At 45.9% G+C, this 23,685-nt stretch overlaps 1 protein-coding gene across 2 annotated transcripts in view; it reads right to left on the reverse strand.

Annotated features, from left to right (window-relative positions):
• Positions 1-23,685, reverse strand: part of GSE1 (Gse1 coiled-coil protein) — a 389,184-nt gene that overhangs the window by 268,670 nt on the left and 96,829 nt on the right. For both annotated transcript variants that reach the window (XM_035120004.3, XM_035120003.3), the window contains exon 2: positions 683-842. In XM_035120004.3, the coding sequence (XP_034975895.3) occupies positions 683-842 (160 nt within the window). The remainder of the gene's footprint in view (positions 1-682; positions 843-23,685) is intronic.

Consider the following 23,685-nt stretch of genomic DNA (forward strand, 5'->3'; position numbering starts at 1 on the left):
GGGATAGCAAAGGCTCAGGAGCAGCCTCCTCTGACCTACCAACAAGTCACTGTTTAGAAAGGAAGAGAGAGAAATATATTTTACATGCAGACTGGGACATCTGGGTTTGGTCTCAACAACTGGAACATCATGCAACAGTTCCGTCCCCGTCCCCCGTCCCCCAAAAAAAGGCCTGGCAGGAGTTGCACGGGAGCTCAAAAATTAAGGAGAGCCTTAGTAAAAAGGTATTGTGTTCCTTACCACTAGGAGAACCCCTGCCAAAGGAGGCTGCTGGAGCTCTGCTTCAGGTCACACTGACAAGTCAGCTGGAAAACTCTCTCGCTCTCGCTCTGTGTGTGTGTGTGTGTGTGTGTGTGTGTGTGTGATAGATAGATAGATAGATTTGGTTTTCTATAAGTGTATCTAAGAACAAACACATTATCTGGCTCTCAAACTCAATATTAGCCTGTATTAAGACTACTCAAAGACCCATTGCTGCCAGGTTTGCATCACTTATTGTGGGCTGAAATCTCATTACAGTACTCTCATAAATAAGAAGATCATCTGAACAGGTTGCTACACACACCAGACATTGAGTTCTACCTTGTGGCACTCCTCACTCATCCACATGTATGAATATATGTATGGACACACACACACAAGCAAGCACACTCCCAACTGAAACAAGGAATGCAGTGCTTACTTGTAGCTGTTTGAGCTGCACCCTCCACATCCAAACCAGCCCTGTAATCCTGAGCAGCTCCGTTCCCCACAGCTGTGCTTTCCACGGGGCCCGATGGGCGCTGGGCGGCCTCACTGGCAACTAGTTTCAGAGCAGGTGCCTCCAGAGGAAAAGCAGATGCCTGGAATAAAAGGAGAAGAAAAGACATGAGGGACCGTTCCAGGCAGTACATAAAATCACCTCTGAAAACAAGTCCCACCATATACACACAGACTGACGGGGGGGGGGGCAGCACACAAGATTTATAGGATAGAAGGAAAATATGGGCCCTTCCAGGTATTCTTTCTATGCTGCATTCATGATTTGTGCTCATACTGTAATGGTATTGGGGCAGTCACAGGCAATCCCACTTTCAATGCTGTGTAAGTCCTGCAACGTCTTGCTGAAATCCTGTAACTTTTCACACAATACTTTTTTTTTATTTATGGAAAGTATATACTGCTGTATATCATTAAAAGAATCTATAACTAAAACATGTAAAAAATAAATAAATCACAGACTATCAACTATTATGGAAAGAGGAAAACATTTCCCACAGGCATTTAAAGGTTGAAACAGAAGGCACCTACTGAATCTATACTACCGTAGCAGATCATTCAACAGGACTAGGCTGATCACACTAAAGGCTCCCATTTCATGTTGATGTCAAATGGGCCTCCCCAATTCAGGAAACAAATGTGTTTGATTTTTTTTTGTCCAACTTTTTGCTGTGCTATATATAGTCTAACATGCCCCTTTAAAAAGGTAAAGGTAAAGGACCCCTGACAGTTAAGTCCAGTCGAGAACGACTCTGGGGTTGTGGCGCTCATCTCGCTTTACAGGCCAAGGGAGCTGGCATTCGTCCGCCGACAGTTTTCCCGGGTCATGTGACCAGCATGACTAAGCCGCTTCTGGTGCAATGGAACACCGAGACCAGAGCAGTGCACGGAAAGACTATTTACCTCCCCCCCCCCAGTGGTACCTATTTATCTACTTGCACTTTGATGTGCTTTCAAACTGTTAGGTTGGCAGGAGCTGGGACTGAGCAACGGGAGCTCACCCCGTTGTGGGGATTTGAACCACCGACCTTCCGATCAGCAATCCCTACGTGCCCCTTTAGATACCAACAATTCAGCAACATTGGGGAAACACTACAGAACAACTTACAAAGCGGAATGATAATGTGGACACTCCTGTATAAATCCACCACACTATTATTGCATAAACAACATGTTGCAGAATACACCCACACACAAAAACACCACCTCTGGAAGGGCCCTTTGGTTTTGCTTGAGCTTGCATGTGCCAGCTCTGGTTCTGAGCCAGTTCTACCATGAGCTGGAGTTTGCTGTCCATGGGCAACCAGGTTTTCCCTATCAGAACCTAGACCAGTCTTCTCCTGCATGGTGGCCTTGAGAGGTTTTGGACTGCAACTTCCTTCAGTTCTAGTCAGCATTCCCTAATGGATAACAGAATAGAATCATAGAATTGTAGAGTTGTAAGGGACCACAATAGTCATATAGTCCAAACCCCTGCAATGCAGGAATCTTTTACCCAATGTGGGACTTGAACCCACAACCCTGAGATTAAGAGCAGGATAATGAATGGTTTGATGCCAGTTGTAATTGAAAACATCTGAAGGGGACCAGGTTGGGGGAGACTCAGCTAAATGATGAGTCCTTGGGAGGGGATGACCTGAGGAAAAGGGTAGGAACCAAAGCACATATCTTAACCAACAAGCTAAAAATGTGTAAGACGTTGCATGTTCTTAGGCAGTATCTGCATCTGCCAAACCCATCAGACTAACTTATGCACAACCAATTGTGAGGTACTGTCTGTAGCACAAAACATTTGCACTGCATCAGCAGCAACCTAAAGGCCCCAAAGCGGTAAACAGTGAGACTCTTGCCTGAGCAGCTCATTGCAAAATGAGCTTGCTTCTCTGCTTGCCTATGAACACCTTATTTACAAAAAGGTAGCACAGCTGCATGCAAAATTTGGAATATGTGTGCTAGTGATGGGTTAGCAAAAATGGGCAGCTTGAAAAAACAGCATTTGATATTGGAATGGGAAGAGGTAAAATCTGAGTGGCCTGAGCAAAAAGAATATGAACTGGTTCTCAGTGTGGAATTCTTCTGTACAGCACTGTTCTTGACTGAATATATTATTATGGTTGGTTTACTAATAAAGCCTGATTAGTGATGTCTGAAGGTACACAACCTGTCCTGTGACTCTCACTCCACTTTAGACTGTCTGAAGCCAGCATGGTCTTGGAAACTTGTCAGCAAAACAACCCAATCCTGCCCTGCGTGGCTTTGGGATTGAAGCAAGCAAGCGGGTGTTGCAGCCAGGGCTAAAGTGAGAGCAACAAAGAGGTGCAACCTGCTCCAGCCAGTCCTTGTTCCACCTTCCTTCAAAGTCAGCTTGAGTTTTATATAGTGACATCCTTTTACCCCCCCCCCCAGGCCCTCATACCCAGTGAGACTGGCTCTGTGTGTGCTGCAATTCTGCACAAGCATGAATCATGTGGACCTGGGCAAAGAAATCAACTGTGTAACATTTTCAACTTTCTAGCCTTCATGTTTGCAAAGAAAGGCTTCAAAGTTTGCTCTTACCTTTGCCTCATATCTGTCTGAAGCACATTAAAATATACAGATTAATTTACTACATGTTCAGAAATTCTTAATAAACACTGCAGAAAATAAATAACACAAAACAGATACATTGTGCACATGTACTTAATTAGCACAACTTGTGCCCAGTGTAAATTTGTTTTCCCCCCCCCACATTTTTCATGCTTTTTTGTAGGTGCAGAATCTAGATACTACTAATTTTAAAAATGTGTACTGCTGTGTGAAAGTCCTGATTTCAGGCTTTCCATAAGTTGGCCACTTTGAGAAAAAGAATACTACACTAGATGGGCCTCTAGCTTTATCCAGTAGAGCTCTTACATAAATTTTTATTTTTAGTATCATCATCATTATTGTCATTATGAGTACATAGTGCTCTGACTTCCAGCACAGAGGGTGTACCTCCCCCCCCCCAAAAAACCCTCTTAAGTTCCAACACCTCACATTCTAAAATTAACTGCTCTAACCACAACACCATTGTAGAGAGAACACCCCCGCAAATGTACAAACGAGCCTTTCATGTAGAGGACAGAGGATCTGAAACCCAGGACAGGTGGACGGGGACACGCCCCTGAAATGTGAGCCACACAAATAAAGGGCACCTCCAGATGACCTGTTTATTTAGAATTCATTCTTATTTGCTCGCACAAAGCTTATGTGCTGGTTAGACTGTGTCTGGTTTTTAATGAGAATTTGTTCTGATTTGTTTACAAGGTGGTTATATGACAATCCACATTCTTCCAAAGTTGCTTGCATGGTGCTTATCCATCTTCATGTTGATCATTCATTCATCCCACACCTTTCAAAGCATTTCCCTGTCAATTGACAGTATATATATACACATATATAGTGAGAAATGGAGGCAGTGAGAGATTTTACTTTCTTGGGCTCCTTGATCACTGCAGATGGTGACAGCAGTCACGAAATTAAAAGACGCCTGCTTCTTGGGAGAAAAGCAATGACAAACCTAGACAGCATCTTAAAAAGCAGAGACATCACCTTGCCAACAAAGGTCTGTATAGTTAAAGCTATGGTTTTCCCAGTAGTGATGTATGGACGTGAGAGCTGGACCATAAAGAAGGCTGATCGCCGAAGAATTGATGCTTTTGAATTATGGTGCTGGAGGAGACTCTTGAGAGTCCCATGGACTGCAAGAAGATCAAACCTATCCATTCTGAAGGAAATCAGCCCTGAGTGCTCACTGAAAGGACAGATCCTGAAGCTGAGACTCCAATACTTTGGCCACCTCATAAGAAGAGAAGACTCCCTGGAAAAGACCCTGATGTTGGGGAAGATTGAGGGCACAAGGAGAAGGGGACGGCAGAGGATGAGATGGTTGGACAGTGTTCTTGAAGCTACGAACATGGGTTTGACCAAACTGCGGGAGGCAGTGGAAGACAGGAGTGCCTGGCGTGCTATGGTCCATGGGGTCACGAAGAGTCGGACACGACTAAACGACTAAACAACAACAAATATACACATATTCTGTGTATATATGCAGTATATATATACATAAAGCCTGTGAGGTATATGAGTTAGAGCAGGCACCCCCAAACTGCGGCCCTCCAGATGCTTTGGCCTACAACTCCCATGATCCCTAGCTAACAGGACCAGTGGTTAGGGATGATGGGAATTGTAGTCCAAAACATCTGGAGGGCCAAAGTTTGGGGATGCCAGAGTTAGAGCGTTGGACTAGGGCCTGGGAGAGACCAGGGTTCAAATCCCTACTCAGCCATGAAGCTCACTGGGTGACTATAAGCCAGTTACTCCCTCTCAGCCTATCCTACCTATTAGGGTTGTTGTGGGGATTACATAAGATGGGGGAGAAACAGGTATGCAACCTTGAGCTCCATGGTGGGATCATAGCTGCCAAGTTTTCCCTTTTCTCACGAGGAAGCCTATTCAGCATAAGGGAAAATCCCTGTAAAAAATGGATAACTTGGCAGCTATGGGTGGGATGTAAATACATTTGTTGGGAAACAGTACTTTAAACCACTTAAAATGTGCAAACTTCAAGTTGCAGCATGTGTCTGACTCCCTCCTGAAAAATCATGACAGTCTGAAGTCCCCCAAAGGGTGTAAACTCCCCCTTCTTCCATGCTGCTATTGCCTCTCCCTCTCTGTGCTGATTTATGAGCGTACAGGCCTCGGGTTGACATGTAGAAAGGATTTTTTAAAATGTTGATCCATTTTTTTAAAGGATTAGTCCTCTAAAACCAGGGCAGCTAAATAAGATGAATGGCGCGTGCAAGCTCCGTCGCAAACCTCTTAGGTTCAATGAGGCACACATACGAGCAAAGCCGTATAAATCTACCATTTGTTTCCTGGAATGGTTTAATTTATGGGGACCATATGGTAATGCCCCACACCAACCACTGGTGCTCAGCAAATCCCACAAGCCTTTTGAGTGGCAGCACTTACTGACTCCCAACTGGCAGTGTTCCACACAGCTGCCTGGGCATGACCAGTGGCTTGGGACACAGGTCACCCTCATCCTGGAACTGAGTAGGAGAGCTCAAGAAGGACCCAGGTGATACTCTAGTTTCCCCAGGGCTTGTTAAAGAAGATCTAGTCTGCTTGTCTCTTGTGCAAATCATTCCTAGCGACTGATTATCCTTGAAAGAGGAAGAAAAATGTTGCAGCCCCAAGTTTAATTCGAAAGCAAGTGGCAGTGTTTAGTCACTGATATCCTGCCTTTCTTTGCTGATGGGGGTAAAGGAGGCATGCATAGGATTCCTAAGCAACCTCCAATCCAGGCACCAACCAGACCTGAACCAGCTTAGTTTCAGCAAGGTTAGTGGGCTGTATGCCTTCAGACCATGCTCTTCGTCACAGTTTTGTAAGAATGTAAGAGCCTGCTAGATCTGGCCAATGGCCCATTAGCTGAACATCCTGTTCTCACTGTGGCCATCCAGATGCCTGTGGGAAATGAATGATACAAGGAATGATGTGGGAAATGATGTGGGGAAAGCTTCAGGAATGGCGAGAGCCCCAGGTGACCTGTTGTGGTGCAAGAAGCTGCACTTGCTGGACCAAACCAACAGTTCCACCTTGCCCAATGCTTTGCCTCCAACAAGGATCAGCTAGATCAGCGTTTCTCAACCACTGTTCCACGGCACACTAGTGTGCCACGAGACGCTGGCTGGTGTGCCGCGGCGTGCGGCGCCGAGAAGGGTGATTTGCATTGTCACGTGCCTGGCGGCCGCCAATATACAACACTGACCCGCCGGAAAGCAATATTTCTCCTCCTCTTTCCCATAGCTCAGTGCAAACGAGCCTGGCGGCCGCCAATACACAGCACTGACCCGCCGGAAAGCAATATTTGGCAAGTGTTTCTTACAGTCATAATTATAATATAGGGCGGCACAGAGTTAAATTTTTTAACTTTTTTAATGGTGGTGTGCCTCGTGATTTTTTTCACGGAACAAGTGTGCCGTGGCCCAAAAAAGGTTGAGAAACACTGAGCTAGATCAAGTATAGGAAACTGGATCTGCCCTACCTCTGGAGGCCAGGCTTGACAGCTGGGTGGGGGCTACCCACCTATCAATCACCCATTCATATGTCATCTGGAGAGCCAAAGGTTCCCCACCCCATGTTAAATACTCCAATTGAGTATTGGAGGGATTAAGATCCTGACCACTTTCCTTTCTGGAAAGTTTTCACATATAGAGCAAATGTTAGTTAAACATGATCCCAATTCTGTCTGGAGCCTCCACAAGGCATTCACTAATCAGTCACTCAGCTGCCCACATCCCCAAATATAAGCATTCAACTTCATCAGAATTTCATCAACTTTTTTTTAAAAAAAAGTAAAACACACACCTTATGTCTAGCCCTGAGGACAGGAAAGTGAAGATACATTTGAAAGTGTGGGAGCAGTGTCTAGTAGAGCCTCAGAAGCCATAAGGAAAGCTGTATCCCACTAAGTTATTCACAGAGTAGACCCACTGAAATTATAAGGCCTAAATTAGCCATGTACCTTAATTTCATTGTGTCTACTCTAACATGGGCTACCACCTATCCAACTCTTTGCTCATTTTGTTACTGAGTAGAAACAATGATTTAGGCAAAATAAGCACACCTATGCAGATTAACATACAGTACCTTCTATATATAGGTCATAGAATTAAATTATTATTGGTGGAGAATTTACTCTGCCCTACCTTAGATGAACTAACATACTTCCATTTTGGCCTCTTTGCTCCTTTAGAATAGTGGTATATGTTTTTGCTTGCTAGAGAGGTGTGGGAAGGTTATTTAAGGTAAGTACAGTATCTGGAGAGATTTCAACTGTTAAGGAAATGAGTCAATTGTAGGTTGGCCAGTGTTTAGCTAGAAGTGAAGGGAAACTGAACATTCAAAAGGCATAACTGCCCCGCTCCCCTTACTGCATGCTAACCTGTAGTGGAGGACCTTCTAGCTTTGCAGAAAAACAAGTGTGATATCCCAATGGAAAGATTACACAAGTCATGAGGGGAGTGGATGCATGCTTGCAACGTAACATACACCAGGTGTGTAAATATGTAATTAGGGAGTTAATACAGATCCAGGCTATGAGTTATCTGGTTCAGAGTGGGTGGCTTGCTTGTTGCTCAAGCTATTTTAAAAGATGGGCACACACACACTGATACTGCACACTTTTCAGTACAACATGTCCCAAAGGGTTAATGTAAGGGGAATATGACCTGCTTTCAAACATGTGAGGGCCTGGCAATCTTAGGTGCAGATGTTGGAGAAATGCAGCTCAAATCCCAGCTTAGACACAAAAACTTCCTACATCTCTGTGTGGCAAGTCATTTATTAGGATAAGAGAAGCATAAAGAAATGCTGCCTTGAATTGTTAAGAGAAAAAGACCAAAACATTCATATGGGGAAAGCTGCACGTCTAAGAGGTAGATTCCAGCTATGCCCTTTCATAGCTATGTTGGTCTATTTCAGGCATCCCCAAACTTCGGCCCTCCAGATGTTTTGGACTACAATTCCCATCTTCCCCAACCACTGGTCCTGTTAGCTAGGGATCATGGGAGTTGTAGGCCAAAACATCTGGAGGGCTGTAGTTTGGGGATGCCTGGTCTATTTGCAAGGGAAGATAAACACAACAGAGCTTTAAAAATGTGATTCATTCTCTCTCTCTCTCTCTCTCTCTCTCTCTCTCTCTCTCTCTCTCTCACACACACACACACACACACACACACACAGCAGTGGTACAGCTATTATTTTGCTTTGTATGCATTTGTGAACTGGATACAACAACTACCGTAGTTCAAGGGATGTGGTTATCATAGCTGCCAAGTTTTCGCTTTTCTCGTGAGGAAGCCTATTCAGCATAAGGGAAAATCCCTGTAAAAAAGGGATAACTTGGCAGCTATGGTGGTTATGCACGTGAAGGGTGGGGTTATGCTAATGAAGCTGCAAGCTTCATTCTCAGTGGCTAAGGTCACCAGGAGCAGGAAACAAGAATATAGTCAGCCCCCTAATGGTGTCCCTGGAAACATAGAAAGCTTCACTTTCTCCATGTGGTTCCCATTCATCTTATGGAGAAACTAAAATACTGCCCTGGGAGGATACTATTGCAGCAAAAGCAAAATTTGCCCTCCAGCCCTGACCCAGGGTGACTGAGCTCCACAGGCAGACAGGCAGACATGTGCAAATATCTGTGGGCACAGAGATATGTCCTACCTTGTTGTTGTTGTTGTTGTTGTTTAGTCGTGTCCGACTCTTCGTGATCCCATGGACCAGAGCACCTACCTACCTAGTCTTCTACAATTACAAGCCGTCCCTCCCACACAGCCCACTCCTCATAAAGGCAATTAGGACACGGGTGGCGCTGTGGTCTAAACCACTGAGCCTCTTGGGCTTGTTGATCAGAGTGTCGGTGGTTTATTCATGCTGGCCATATGACCCGGAAAGCTGTCTGTGGACAAATGCCAGCTCCCTTGGCCTGAAAGAGAGATGAGAACTGCAACCCCATAGTCGCCTTTGGCGGGACTTAATCATCCAGGAGTCCTTTACCTAAAGGCAATTATAGCTAATATGATACATTTTTATAAAAACTTATGTGAGTGGCTTGGCGCTGCTAAAGGCTAGGGAAGAGAATTTTTTTGCTAAGTGCAGACTTGTGTAGGCTGAAAAGCTCCCCCCCCCCCAGATGATGTCTGCAAGCAACCATGGAGCTCCCTGCTACAGCATCTGGTGATGACAACTGGGTTAAATAGTTTTTAACAGTGGGGGTCAGATACATCAGTGAGGTCTGTCAGAATGGCTAGGGTCTAGCGGAGGGGGAACTGGTTTATTGGGTGTCTTTTGGTTATTGCTTTAACCTCTGTGGCTCTGCTCCATAGTTGGAGGCAGAATTCCATTGAATGCTAGCTGGGGGAGGGGGAGCAACATCAGGAGTAGCCCTGCTTATGGGTTTCCCAAAGGCATGTGACTGGCCACTTTGGGAAACAAGGATTCTGGGCTAGATGGGTGTTCTCCATGAAGCAGAACCCTTTTTTACATGTTTACAAATTGTCCCTCAGCGATGGGACACAGCCAACCAAGTGGCCCCCAGCTTGTCTCATTCTCCTTTCCTTCTTCTCATAGCAACAATTTATGCTATCGCTGGAACACCACCCGCCCCCTCTACAACAGCAGCATGGCTCTCCTATGCTAAATGAACACTCAGTGGGGAGCTGCCATAGGGGAGGGGGTTAATTAAGGAGGAGGAGCTTGGGACACTCTGGATGAAGAGGGACTGAAGTACTGGGAATGATGATTAGTTATTAGCACTGCTGGCCTGCTAATGGATGCAGCACTCAGCGATATGTAATCAGCAAGCAATTAAACGTATATTAGGCTCTGATCATGGATTAATTAAACATGAAGTCTCCCATGTCTCCCACAGGCCTAGTGGGCAGCCCTTAGGCATTTTGGACACAGCAAAGAAGAAGAGCCCCAGCAGAAAAGTGCCCTAGGAAAGCAGGAATAGCAAAAGAGCCACAAAGGCCAGTGTAACTGTTTTGAAGACCCAGGACTTGTATCCATAGAGGCCAGTGTGAAGCAAGGACCACGGTTCTTAACTGCTAAATCAGGGGGTTCATTTAACCACCCCAATAAATGGAACACATTTTAAACTTATAGCTTTTTGCATTCACTGCTTTGTTCACGGGGTTGGGGGGAAGGATGCAGGGTTGCCACATCCCCTGCCCGCCCCCGCCCCCCAGCAGGGCTTCAGATGCAGCTTCCTGCGTCCCCGCAGCAACTGCCTTGCTGGAAAATACTGGGCAAAGCACAGCCATCATAGCTTCAGCCTCACTTCAAGGCAAGAATCCACACCGACTTTTAACTAGTGCCCTTATCTGGGAAGGCTGCCAATCTGTTTACTAAGATGTGGAGAGAGCAAGGGCACTGCTGCTCCTGCCTCAAGCCAGAATGCTGGAAAACACAGGGTGGATTTTTGCACCTCAGCTAATCAGACTTGTTCCAGCAAGCCCCAGGCTCAGGATTTCCCTCCTAGTATTTTCCCTGGGCTTGTGAGAAAAACAGAAAAATGCTCTTGAATGCATTCAGTTCCTCTGCCATCAAGTCATACAAATAAGGGTGTGTGGCCCAGGAGTGCTCCCTGCTTAAGCTGCATTTGATGCAGTGCCGACTCAGTAATTGCTTGTGATCTGAAGACATCATGTTTTCTGGCTGCATACAACAGGGTAGGCCAGCAGATACCCTGGGGAAGGCAGTGTTTGATGAAAAGTAATGCAAGAGGAAGGCAGGCATGAGCAAAAGGAAAAAAAGCAGTTCCTCCGACTACCAGTTGCTATTGCTGGTTCTTGCCTGGCTGTCACCTGCAGAAGGTCACCTGCTTGGCATTAGGTATTCTGGTTGTGGTGCTGGGGCTGATGTAAGTTAAGAGTCCGACAATCTCTGGAGAGTACTGTACCTCGCTGGCTACCTCTGGTCTATTCTAATACAGTATGATCTACCCAACTAAGAGCTCTTCAGAATCTCAGGCACAGAAGGCTCTTTCTCATCATCTCTCCCTGATCTCTTCTCTGGGGAGGGAATATAGCACAGCAGTAGAGCACTTGTTTTGCATGCAGAAGGTCCCAAGTTCAATCCTGGGCATCTCTGGGTAGGTTTGGGAAAGACTGGAACCCTGGAAAGCCACTGCCAGTCAGTGTAGGCAACACTGAGCTAGATGGACCAGTGATCTGTTTCAGTATAAAGCAGCTTCCTATGTTCCTATGCTAAGTGGAGATGCAAGGGGTTAACCCCAAGTCCTTCTGCACATGAGCCACTGAGATATTGTCCCTCCCCTTCATTTGTTGACAAATATCTTTTCAGCTACCAGTAATTCCTAGTTTAATATTTTTTTAGTATCAACAATGTGCTAGGTGGTGTACAGGGCAGAAGTGATGCAACCCCTACCCTGTGGAGTAGATAGAACATCAACACTGAGGTTAGGGCAGAGTGAGTATCCTGTGTTTAATACACAGTGGTGCCGCCCCAAAGTTTTCCAATAAAGTTGGACAGATATTGCCAAAGATGCTTTGAGTATCACGATTCCTGAGATAAGCATTTATAAAGCCTCGCCATATTTTTGCATACAGCTGAACTTTCTTTGATAGCCCCCAGTCAGGCATTAGTCAGACCTCATTTGGCCCACATTTTAAGAAAAGTGCATTCCAATTGGAACAAGTCTGGAAGACAGCAAAAACTTACCTTTTACAGTGCAACAAATATAGTTAGCAATATGGAAAACCTCTCATGAGAAAAGGAAGAAGGAACTGAGGGTTGTATCCAATGTAAGTTCTACTCAAAGTAAGGTAAAGGTAAAGGGGCCCCTGACCATCAGGTCCAGTCGTGTCCGACTCTGGGGTTGCGGCGCTCATCTCGCTCTATAGGCCGAGGGAGCCGGCGTTTGTCCGCAGACAGCTTCCGGGTCATGTGGCCAGCATGACAAAGCTGCTTCTGGCGAACCAGAGCAGTGCATGGAAACGCCGTTTACCTTCCCACCGGTGCGGTCCCTATTTATCTACTTGCACTTTGATGTGCTTTCGAACTGCTAGGTGGGCAGGAGCTGGGACCGAGCAACGGGATCTCACCCCGTTGCAGGGATTCGAACCACCGACCTTCTGATCAGCAAGCCCTAGACTCTGTGGTTTAACCCACAGCGCCACCACACGCTTAAATTGATGAAACTAAACTAGTCATGTCTATCCACTTCAATGGGTCTACGCTGAGTGTGAAAAACCTTGGATACAATCCAATTAGTCTACCCTGAATAGATGTTAGTTGGATAGAACCCAGAGTATGATCTGCTTCTGAAAGAGTACACTGCCCATTGTAGCTAAATATTGAACTGTACAACACACCCTTTGTTCCTAAGTGATGAGCCTCCAAAACTCATTCCAGGAACAGTGCTGGGTCCTAGTATCATTGACTGAAGGCTGCCAAAGACCCCACTCTACCAAAGAGAGTTGCTTTAAAAACTTATAGAAACCCACCGGAGAAATCTACCCCTGTCCCTCTAAAATGGTGTACAGACTCCACTTTTAGACTTTAGAGGACACAAAGGCAATACTGTGCTGAGGGAGGATGAATGAAGGAAGGCTGTTGTGTTTTCCGTTTTCACTCTCCTCATTCTCCCCCCTCCCCTTTGCTATCTGTCAGAAAATCATCCCTGTTACACAGATAAGAAATAATTGATGCAAAGGAGCCATCTGTTTGCAAATGCGAAGTATCTGCTCAATTAAGAGGGATCTGTCCAGCCAGATAAAGCATCTCTCCATCCCCTTCCTGGAAGGAGAGTGCCTCCTCGGCCTGACCATGTCCTCAAAGTCTCACAACCAATTAGAGTGCAGCCGAGTGATTTGGGTGCTAACTTGTTATCTGGTACCCCTTGGCACTTTTGCAGGGTGTGTGTGTGCCTGTGCGCGCGCCTTGACTGTGTGTGTGTGTGTGTGTGTGTGTGTGTGTGTGTGTGTGTGTGTAAGCAGGGGTGTCTTGTTCTTCTACCAGTACACAAGACAGTACCAAAGTTGGACCGATGCTTCAGGGCAGGGGGAGCCAATAAAAAACCCTGCACTCGTGCCATGAACATTCTCAGGGGGCAACTATATTTAGGGTGCAGAAACAGATCCTTGAGAGTTTTGTGGAATGGCTTCCCCTCCCCTTTCATACTAAAAGCAGCTTCAGGAGCACATGAGGTCTTGCCAGTGTTAGAGAACTCCAGAAGGCGACTGGACACTGAGGACCCAGCAACGTCACTTCCTTGGGAAAGCACAGACGCAGCTCAGGTCAGCAGATGGCAGATTTATTCCCTCCCTGGCCCATGAGTTAAAAAAGAGAGAGAGACAAAAGATTCTTCAGCGGATGAATCTGATGCTGCTATTAACATGGAAAGATTGAGCTGTCAGCCAGCCTGGTTGCTACAGCGAGAGAGTCCTGACACTGGCAGTGTGTTACTTGAGAGTTGGCTGACCTATTAAGATCTCCCTGTCCCTGCCAGGGGTCCTACAGGGGAAAATGTCAGCTTCACTCCAGGGTGACTAAAGATATTACATGTTATTTAATTATTTGCAGGGAGAGTCAGAGGGAGGGAGGGAGAAGCTTGCACTTTTAAACACTACTAGAGGTATAGCTTGGATGAACATAAATTACAACACACACACACACACACACAGAGAGAGAGCGAGAGAGACAGAGACAGAGAGACAGACAGAGAGACAGAGAGACAGAGAGACAGACAGAGAGACAGAGAGACAGAGAGACAGAGAGAGAGAGATTAAGTGTAAAAATCAGAATTGATTTTGGGCACAGCAGCCCAAAGAAGGTGAAGAGAAACAAGTACGGTAGGTCGTCATCACAGTCAAAGGTTGCAACCAGGGGACGCTAGACAGTGTGAGCAAGTGAGAAGGTGCCCACCCAGAAGCCCAACAACTCCGGATCAAAGCACAGGCAATTCCTGTTCTTGACACTTGGCATGATGGGAGGGAACATTTGAAATCTCTTTCTACCGTGTGAGCAATGCCATGCTTGGGCCAGATTGGTCATTGGAAGTGCTGGAATGCAACTCTGGCTTGTATTGAAGGATTGTGTAGTTGCATATGGAAAAAGGGGGACCTCTGTTGTTCCCACACTGTCTTTCTGACCGTTTCTCAGATGCAAGACCAATGCTCTCAGGGCTGCTGACCTCACTTCCTGCATCCTCCCACTTCTTTACTCTTACCTTGGGTAAGGAAACATCTTTGTGTCTCTCTCCTGCTGAGAGCAAAGGGCAGACATAATTCCTTTCATCTCCACAAGAACCTTTCCTATCAAGCATGCATTTCCTTTAATAAACTTAGCTTTTGTGTTTTCCTGAACTGAGTCTCTGTGTGATTGCATCCAATGGTAAATAAACCATGCTCCTCCAAGCAGGGATTCATTGCTAAGCTCAACATCTGCTGATGCATTTCAGCCCCAAACACCATCATTGGGAAGGGCATGTCGTTCAGATCCTATGGGCTGACTGCTACCCTCTCCATTCTAGCCCATCCCCAATGCAGTTTCATCAGTTGACATCAGGAGCGCAACACAGGTGGCTGCTTTTGGGGTTTATGGAGGGGGTTCTTCAATTAAATTACACAGCTCAAGACAGACTTAAAGCATAATTAATTGATGGCATTTGCTGACTCCAAATATGAGGATGGCTGAAGGCTTAAATGGCTTTAAAAGATTAGACAAATTCATGAAAATTGAGGCTATCAGTTGCTATTGGTCCTGCTGCCTATGGGCAACCTCCAGGATCAGAGATGCCCTGCTTCTGGATCCCAACTACTGGGGACAAGAGCAGAAGAGGGCAAATGGCCACACATCTTCACTTCCCAAAGGCACATGGTTGATCCTGTGGGAAGCAGGATGCTGCTTTCAGGTTGCAGAGAGGAGAACTAGAGAGCTGAAAGGTCCTGGCAGAAGAAGAAGAAGAAGAAGAAGAAGAAGAAGAAGAAGAAGAAGAAGAAGAAGAAGAAGAAGAAGGAGGAGGAGGAGGAGGAGGAGGAGGAGGAGGAGGAGGAGGAGGAGGAGGAGGAGGAGGAGGAGGAGGAGGAGGAGGAGGAGGAGGAGGAGAATTTAATTGCCAGGCCCAGGGTGGAAGAGCTCTGGAATATCAGCAGCTGTTAGCTAAGTAAGGCCTCTCTGTCCAGAGGCAGTGTACCCCTGAATACCCATTTGCTGGATGGCAACATGTATTCATGCTCTGTGGCATCAGAGGGCTTTTTAAAGCCTAATTAATTTATTGTGGAGCTCACTACCACAATAAGTGGAGTGCACAGGACCTCTATTTTAGGGGACTAGACAGATTGAGGGAAGAGGATAGCTTATATAAATGGCAACTAGTTCATGATGGCCACATGGCATCTCTTGCCTGATAGCTCACCACACATGGAAGAGAGCTGTAGCTCACTGGTAGAGCACATACATTTCATGAAAAATGTTCCTGGAAAGCCTTTTCCAGTCAGTGAAAGAGGTAGACCAATACCTCTTTCTGACTTGGTGTAAGGCAGCTTTCTATGTTCCTATGTTACCTCCATGCCTTGGCATCTGAGCTACCCTGAGGTATCTGGCTAGCCACTTCTGAAAACAGGGTGCAACACAAGATTGACCCCTAGTACTAGCAGCCTGATGCACACTGTTGCCTGAGAAATCTAAGAAGCCAAAAAAAATCAGTGGTTAAAATCAGTGCGGATTTTGAAAGGTTCGGTCCACCTAGTTGATACAAAATGGCATCTGTCTCCAAACACAGACAAAAACAACCACATTGATCTCAGGAACCACCATGCAAAATTTGGTTATGATATTTTAAGAGGTGTCCAAATGCATAGCAAACAGGCGTACAACTTTACAAAATATGCTATGAGTTTTTGGGGGAGTCGGCTGTATGCCAACACCCTTCTAATCCCTAGATTCAGCAAGTGTTAAAATTCAAATTCCTGGAATAGCTAGGCTAGCTTTCTAGTGAGAAAAGCATGCTAAGGAAACAGCAGTGCTTAGGAAGGATCTGCCATTGATATACACAACAGCTCTGATGGCCCAATGGTCTGATTCATATTTGGATGATGGCCTGGGATACATGCTGCAAAATGAGGTGGTAGTAAGGACAATACAACCTCAGACTGCAGATATGTGTGGAGTGGGTATCACTTTATAATTATTTACCACTTAAAAAAACAAACAACTATTCCTGTAGGTAAACAATAAGCATATCAAGGAGAAAGATTCTAGCTCAACCTGCTCTCCATGTTCTAGATTTCTGTTTGTAAGAAGTTTGGTTTGGTTTGGTTTGGTTACATGGGGAAGTGTTGAAAAATATGATTCCACCATCTGAATTGGAGCAGTCCTTTATACAATCCCAGGACTCTGCCACCCAACTCATTCTGCTGCATGGATAATGTGTGATGAGCAAGTGATATGCATAGGGGGAAAGTGGCATCTTCTGATCTGACAGAGGAAAATAGGGTGAAGAAAGAGGCCACATAAGTGTAACAGGATGGGAATGTGGTGACAGTTCTCAGCTCTCCCAGAGAGCCTACAAACCTGGCAGGCTCCCAAGCTGCTGTGGTTTGGAGCCCTCTTGTGGTCTGAGTGGCAGTTGCAACCCTATTCAACTCCAACCACAAAGGTGCCACAAAATGGTGAGCTGTGCATGAGCTGCAAGTGAGCCAAGCTGCACATTGCAGCAGAGGAAGGCAAAAATCCTTGGGGGTCACAGGTCAGTTTGACCTTCCAAATGTTGAATATGATAAACAGCCAATTTTTCAACATTTGTAAAGTCAATTTTCTGAACCATACTGAAAATTAGACTGTTGTATTCCAAGGATTCTCCTTCATGGATCACTGGCTTGTCGTGGTGAAGGGGCTTGAATAACTCAGAGAAGCTATGAGCTATGCAGTGCAGGGCCACCCAAGATGGACAGGTCATAGTGGAGAGTTTTGACTAAACGTGATCCTGGAGCAGGAACTGGCAAGCCACTCCAGTATTCCTGCCAAGAAAACTCCATGGACAAAGACAACAGGCATATAAAAGTTATGACGACTGAATGACTAAACTAAACAACAACAACAACAACAACAACATTCCAAGGATTAGACTACCAAAGATGTAAGTGCCATATGTTAGTAGAAGAGTACATTGCTTGGCATGCAAAAGGTCTCAGATTCAATCCCTGACAAGTCCGGTTAGGACTGGAAAAACTTCTGTCTGAAATGCTGAAGAGTCATTGCAGGTCAGTGTAGACAATACTGAGATAGACCAGTGATCAGACCTATTATAAGGCAGCTTACTATGTTTATAAGCTTCACTGCTGGATCGGAAGGTCAGCGGTTTGAATCCTCACAATGGGGTGAGCTCCTGTTGCTCGGTCCCAGCTCCTGCCAACCTAGCAGTTTGAAAGCATGTCAAAGTGCAAGTAGATAAATAGGTACCGCTCTGGCGGGAAGGTAAACAAGTGTTTCCATGCACTGCTCTGGTTTCACCAGAAGTGGCTTAGTCATGCTGGCCACATGCTCCAGAAAAACTGTCTGTGGATAAACACCGGCTCCCTCGGCCAGGAAAGCGAGATGAGCGCCGCAACCCCAGAGTCATTTGCGATTGGACTTAACTGTCAGGGGTCCTTTACCTTTTTTAAAACAACAACCCACAGAATATTATCTGTCAAGCAGCAGAAATGCTGAGAGACATTTGTTGTGGGGCTTAAAGCCAGGGCTACAGAGCTTCAAGTAAAGGATCATTCCTAGCTTTCCTTCCTGCCATTTCCCATCATTGCTCCAATCCCAATCTCCTGGTGTAACAAAACTGATTATTTCCAAATTACTTATTCTCAGAATAAATCATGAAATATAGATATTATCCATCTTCACACAGTAGTTCACCTGGCTGCTGACATATGTCACTACAAACTACAGCATGATGAGAGTGGGTAGATGGACAACCAGAACAGACTAGCCTCCCTCCTCCTTCACCAGCTTGGTTATATGCAGCTGCCAACACTGAATAATAGCATGAGGAGTTGGCCCAGGCATTGGGAGCAGCAGCACAGTGGAGAGGAAGGTGCCCAGAAGCACCAGCCAGCCTGGGAATTCAGGAATGCTGCTGCTGATTAGCATACAGAGTCAGTCTGAGTGGTGGAAAGAGGAGTAGGAGGAAGAGGAAGCTGTCCAGAAGCCTGAGGGATCTACACTGGTGGCATGAGGTGGAATGGGGAAGGTCTAAGGCAGGCATCCCCAAACTTTGGCCCTCCAGATGTTTTGGACTACAATTCCCATCTTCCCCAACCACTGGTCCTGTTAGCTAGGGATCATGGGAGTTGTAGGCCAAAACATCTGGAGGGCCGCAGTTTGGGGATGCCTGGTCTAAGGAGTTACCATGGGGGAAGTAAGTGAGGAGAGGGAAGTGAGGGGGTGGGGGAGTGAGAGGGGAGGGGTAGGCAACTGGAGCAAGCAGAAGCACAGCCCCAGTATATGAAATTTGCATAATATACTTCATAGGGGAATTTGTGTATTGGAATTTGCATTACCTCAGTGCCAAGTGTGTACAATAAATTGGTCATAGTTTTGCCACTTTTCCCACAGGATGGGAGGGGGGAAACCAACCAACCAGCAGTTGCTCATCTGCGCGCACAAATGCATTTTAAGAACACATGCAATTTTAGTACCTTGTCATGGGGCGGGGGAGAACAGCCAGGCAACAGAGATAAAACTCGCCAGGTGTCAACTCTCTTGCTTCTATTCTTAAAAGAGGGAGTCCAGTTCCTAACAGCATGAGTCCCTTTTCTGAGTCTGTGTTCCTCCTCTGAATTAAAGGAGATAATTTTACATCCTTTTGTCCCCCCCACCCTCCCGGTACAGTCAGAAACTGACACCTGTGCAAACATTTTCAAAAGCTTCTTGGCATACAGGTCTGCCGGCGAAGAGGAGCGAGCCTGCTCCTCCTCAGTCCCCAGCTCATCTTTTTGTTGGTAAAGCCGCCAAGCCATTCTGCTCATGCTGTGGCTGGCTTTATTGGTGCACACGACTTGCCATCCTCCCTGCTGTAATTGCAGCAGTGGCAGTGGGAGGCACAGCACTCAACGCGCTTGTTAGCCCAGACGCTTTGAGCTGCCTCTGAGCTCCTGGGAGCTGCTGCCTCCCAATTTACAACACAGACAATGGGGCATCCACTGGCTGCATCTGCCTGCGCTGCTGGTTTCTGAGTGGCAGTGGCACACGCTCTCCCCTTATGCAGGTCCCTGGTGAAGCTTCTTTGAGCACACCAATTCTCTCCGCAAAACAAAACCTACAAACCATGTACTCAGATCAATACCAGAGGCCCTGGTGTGCGTCCTTCTGCAAACACTGGTATGAGGGTGCACACACAAGAGACAGGGCCTTCTTGGTTGGGGGAGGCTTCATTTCAGAATGGCCTTCCTCAGCATAGCTGCCAAGTCTCCCGTTGAAAAATCTGGGATCAGCAGCGGCGCGGCACCAGAAGTCGCTTCTACGCATGTCCAGACATGCGTAGAAGCGACTTCCGGTGCCGCTCTGCCCGATTTCTGGTGCCCAGAAATGGGCAGAGCGGCACCCGAAATCGGTTCTGCGCATGTCCAGACATGTCCAGACATGCGCAGAAGGAGCCTCCCTGGCAGGTAGGAAATTGGAGGATTTACGGGATTTTTTTTCTATTCGGGATAACAGCAGGAAACGGATTAAAATCATGGGGTTTCCTGCAAAAAACGGGAGACTTGGCAGCTATGTTCCTCAGGGAGACCTATTTGGATCCATCTCTCTTATCTCCTTTGGTGGGTGGCAAAGACCTCTTTTTTCTAACAGGCTTTTGGGTTTAATTCTGGCTGACTTGTTTTCCATTTGTCTGCGGCTTTACATTTTATCTGTTTTGTGACTGTATTTATAAAAATCTACTAAACTGAAAGGTAAAACAGATCCAGAGTTGGATTTTGGGTCACCCTTGCCAAACTAAAAGCCTTTGTTGCTGCTTCTGGGAGGACAGAGGGACATTGCTGCTGCTGTGAGTGATGGAAGAAAGACTTGCTCCCTGCTGCAAGGCCCATTTCCACCCGGCTTAAGGGGTAGGGCCCAGACTCACCTTGAACGGCTAAAAGAGGCTTCTGGGAGGCCACTGGGGCATTGCTGGAACAACTCTTGGGTTGGGGCAACTAGCAAAACTGTTTTAAACGGTTCTACAGTAATTTTGGTTCCTCTGCTTTATTTTTGTCAGGTTGGTGTTGGTTAAGTGTTTAGTTGGGGTTTAGTAAACTGTTTGTTGTTGTTGTTGTTGTTATTGATTTTTATTGATTTATTGGTTGGCTTGTTGCTTGTATAGGATATTTTGTTTTTTAATGTTCAATGTTTTGTTGTGTTTTTATATATGTTGTAAGCCAGCCAGAGTGGCTGGGAAAATCCAGTCAGAGAGGTGGGATATAAATTTAAAATTATATTACTACTACTACTACTACTACTACTACTGGTTTCAGATGTTGTGGGTCCTCCTGAGTCACTCTGAACATGCCCAAATGCACTCTTGGCTTTTATTACATATCACTTCAACCATTGTTGGCCTGATTCCTGGCAGAGATTCTGATGCTGGACCTAGATTAGTGCTGTTCAGAAATGAAGGTATTTTGGTTATAGAGTGGGACAACCTGCTCTTTGCTTATAGAAGTTCCCAGGTTCCATCTCTCCCATCTCCTGTTAAAAAATAGGGGTGTGAGCCTGAGGTCTGTGAACCAAATACACCCCTTCAGACCTCTCTATCTGGCCCTCTCTATTCTCACCAGACCACTCCCTCCCTCCCAAGACCAGGCCCCTCACTGGCTCCATACCCCAACTGTGTTTGCCTGACTGGAATGTGTCCTTGAAATGATAATGCAGCTTGCTCATCAGGATGGAGAATAGAAAGGAGGGGGTGTAGAAGCTAGCCTACTGCACAAAGGTAAAAATGTGAATTGGTCAGTCTGTCAACTTTTGCCTCTGGCTCCGCCCACCATGTGTCCCACTTCCCACCCCAGGAAGGTCACCCAGAAGAAAAGCTTGGACTGAAAAAATGTTCCCCGCCTCTGAGTGAAAAGACTCAGGCAGCAGGTGATAGGGGAAAGACTTCTGTCAGCCTGAGACCCTTGGAAATCCAATAGGTGCTGGGCCAGATGAAGAAATAGTCTGACCTTGTACAGTGGTACCTCGGTTTACAAACTTAATCTGTTCTGGAAGTCCGTTCTTAAACCAAAGCCATTCTTAAACCGAGGCAAGCTTTCCCTAATGAGGCCTCCTGCCACCGGTGCCCTTCCACCATTCGGCTTCCGTTCATAGACCGTGGTAAAGTTCGCTAACCCGAACACTACTTCCCGTTTTGCAGAGTTCATTTACCAAATAGTTCATAAACAGAGCTGTTCTTAAACCGAGGTACCACTGTATAAGGCAGCTTCCTAGATAAGGCTAAAATGAAGGTGGGGAAGAGAGAGGCTTGAATTTTTAAAATGTAAAAAAACCAAACAAACTTGAAATTAAACAATGAATCATCACACACATGGCTCTTGGCTGCTGTAATTTTAGAATGAGCTCAGAGAGATGAAGCTGGGGAAAGGACAGTCCACCAAAATACACCTTAGAAGGGAGACAAGGAGGCCTTCCAGCTGGAGGGAGAAAGAAGGAGGCCTGCAAAAGCATGTCAGCAGACCCTGATGTTTTTGGCTATGCCCACTGGCTAAATGGTCTCTCTTAGTCTGAAGAAGATAATGTACCAATGAGGGAAAGGGCCATGGAGGCTAAATGGTAGAGCACCTGCTTTGCAAAAGGTGACAAGTTCAATCCAAGTAGGGCTAGGAATGTCCTTTGACAAGCCCTGGGAAGCTGCTGCTGGTCAGTGTACTCAGTATCAAACTAGATGGACCAGTGGTCTGACCTCATATAATGCAGTTTGATATACTCCTAGCATTAATGACCTTTTACTGAATTCTATCACAGTTGATCACAATTATCTCCTCCAGAAATCCCTTCTCTTTGTACCTACTTAATAGATGCTGCACTTCTATTTCCAGTATGTGTGGGGCAAAGTGTATTTGCACCTCATACTGGGGCTTACCTGCCCAGATCCATCCACCTGGGAGAAAATACAGAATATACAATGAATTCATCAGCAGCGATGTGCCTGAGCATGTTCAGACTTTCCACAGTAGGCCTCCACAATGTATCTGGGATACCACTAAATTGCAGTTGTCAAGAACTTCAATGTGGAATAACACAACTTCACTTGTGGAATAAATTAGGACAATGGATTTTGATCACACTGCATGTATTAATTGCCTTACCAGTGCCAGGATGTCTGCCTTATGAACAGGACTGACTCTTTGCATATGAATAGCCACTATAAATTACATGCTTATCACCCTCTGAACTTTTCTGCATTTCATTTCCTTCTGACCTCTCTATTTACAAGTCCACTCTCCCCATGCTCCACCCCCAAAAGAAGCAGTGTATACCTATACTGTACTTGTTATTTAATAATAATAAATAAACCTTTATTCTCACTACACCGCCTGTGTGCAGTGAAATTAAACGAGCCCCCCCCCATACACCCAGTCTTGTTCGCACTCTGTGTGCTTGTTGGAAGTCAATTGCACCACTATTTTTTTAGGATAACGCTTAATATCTGATGAAATGAAGGGTAATCTAGGAAAACCTATGCCATTTTTAAAAAAATCTTTAAGGTGCCACAATAATCTTTCTTGTTTTTGCTGCAATAGACTAGCATGGCCACTGCTCATGAAGCATCTACTAGCCAGTCCAAGAGGTCATACCTGAACTGGGATCCCACCTGAAGTGGTGTGGGAAAAAGGCTCTTTTTGTCTTTCCCCCCATCCTAATGGCTCTTTCATGAAAAGAGCCTTGGTGGATCAGAACAAAGGTCCATCTAACCCAGGCATCCCCAACCTTTGGCCCTCCAGATGTTTTGGACTACAATTCCCACCATCCCTGACCACTGGTCCTGTTAGCTAGGGATCACGGGAGTTAGAATCATAGAATACTGGTAGAATCATAGAGTTGGAAGAGACCACAAGGGCCATCCAGTCCACTCCCTGCCAAGCAGGAAACACCATCAAAGCATTCCTGACATATGGCTGTCTGCTTAAAGACCTCCAAAGAAGGAGACTCCACCACACCCCTTGGCAGCAAATCCCACTGTCGAACAGCTCTTACTGTCAGGAAGTTCTTCCTAATGTTTAGGTGGAATCTTCTTTCTTATAGTTTGAATCCATTGCTCCGTGTCCACTTCTCTGGAGTTGTAGGCCAAAACATCTGGAGGGCCGCAAGTTGGGGATGCCTGTTAGAATCTAACCTGTTGCCTGG

Source organism: Zootoca vivipara, chromosome 6 (genome assembly GCF_965207765.1).
Source record: "Zootoca vivipara chromosome 6, rZooViv2.hap1.1, whole genome shotgun sequence".
NCBI lineage: Eukaryota > Metazoa > Chordata > Lepidosauria > Squamata > Lacertidae > Zootoca > Zootoca vivipara.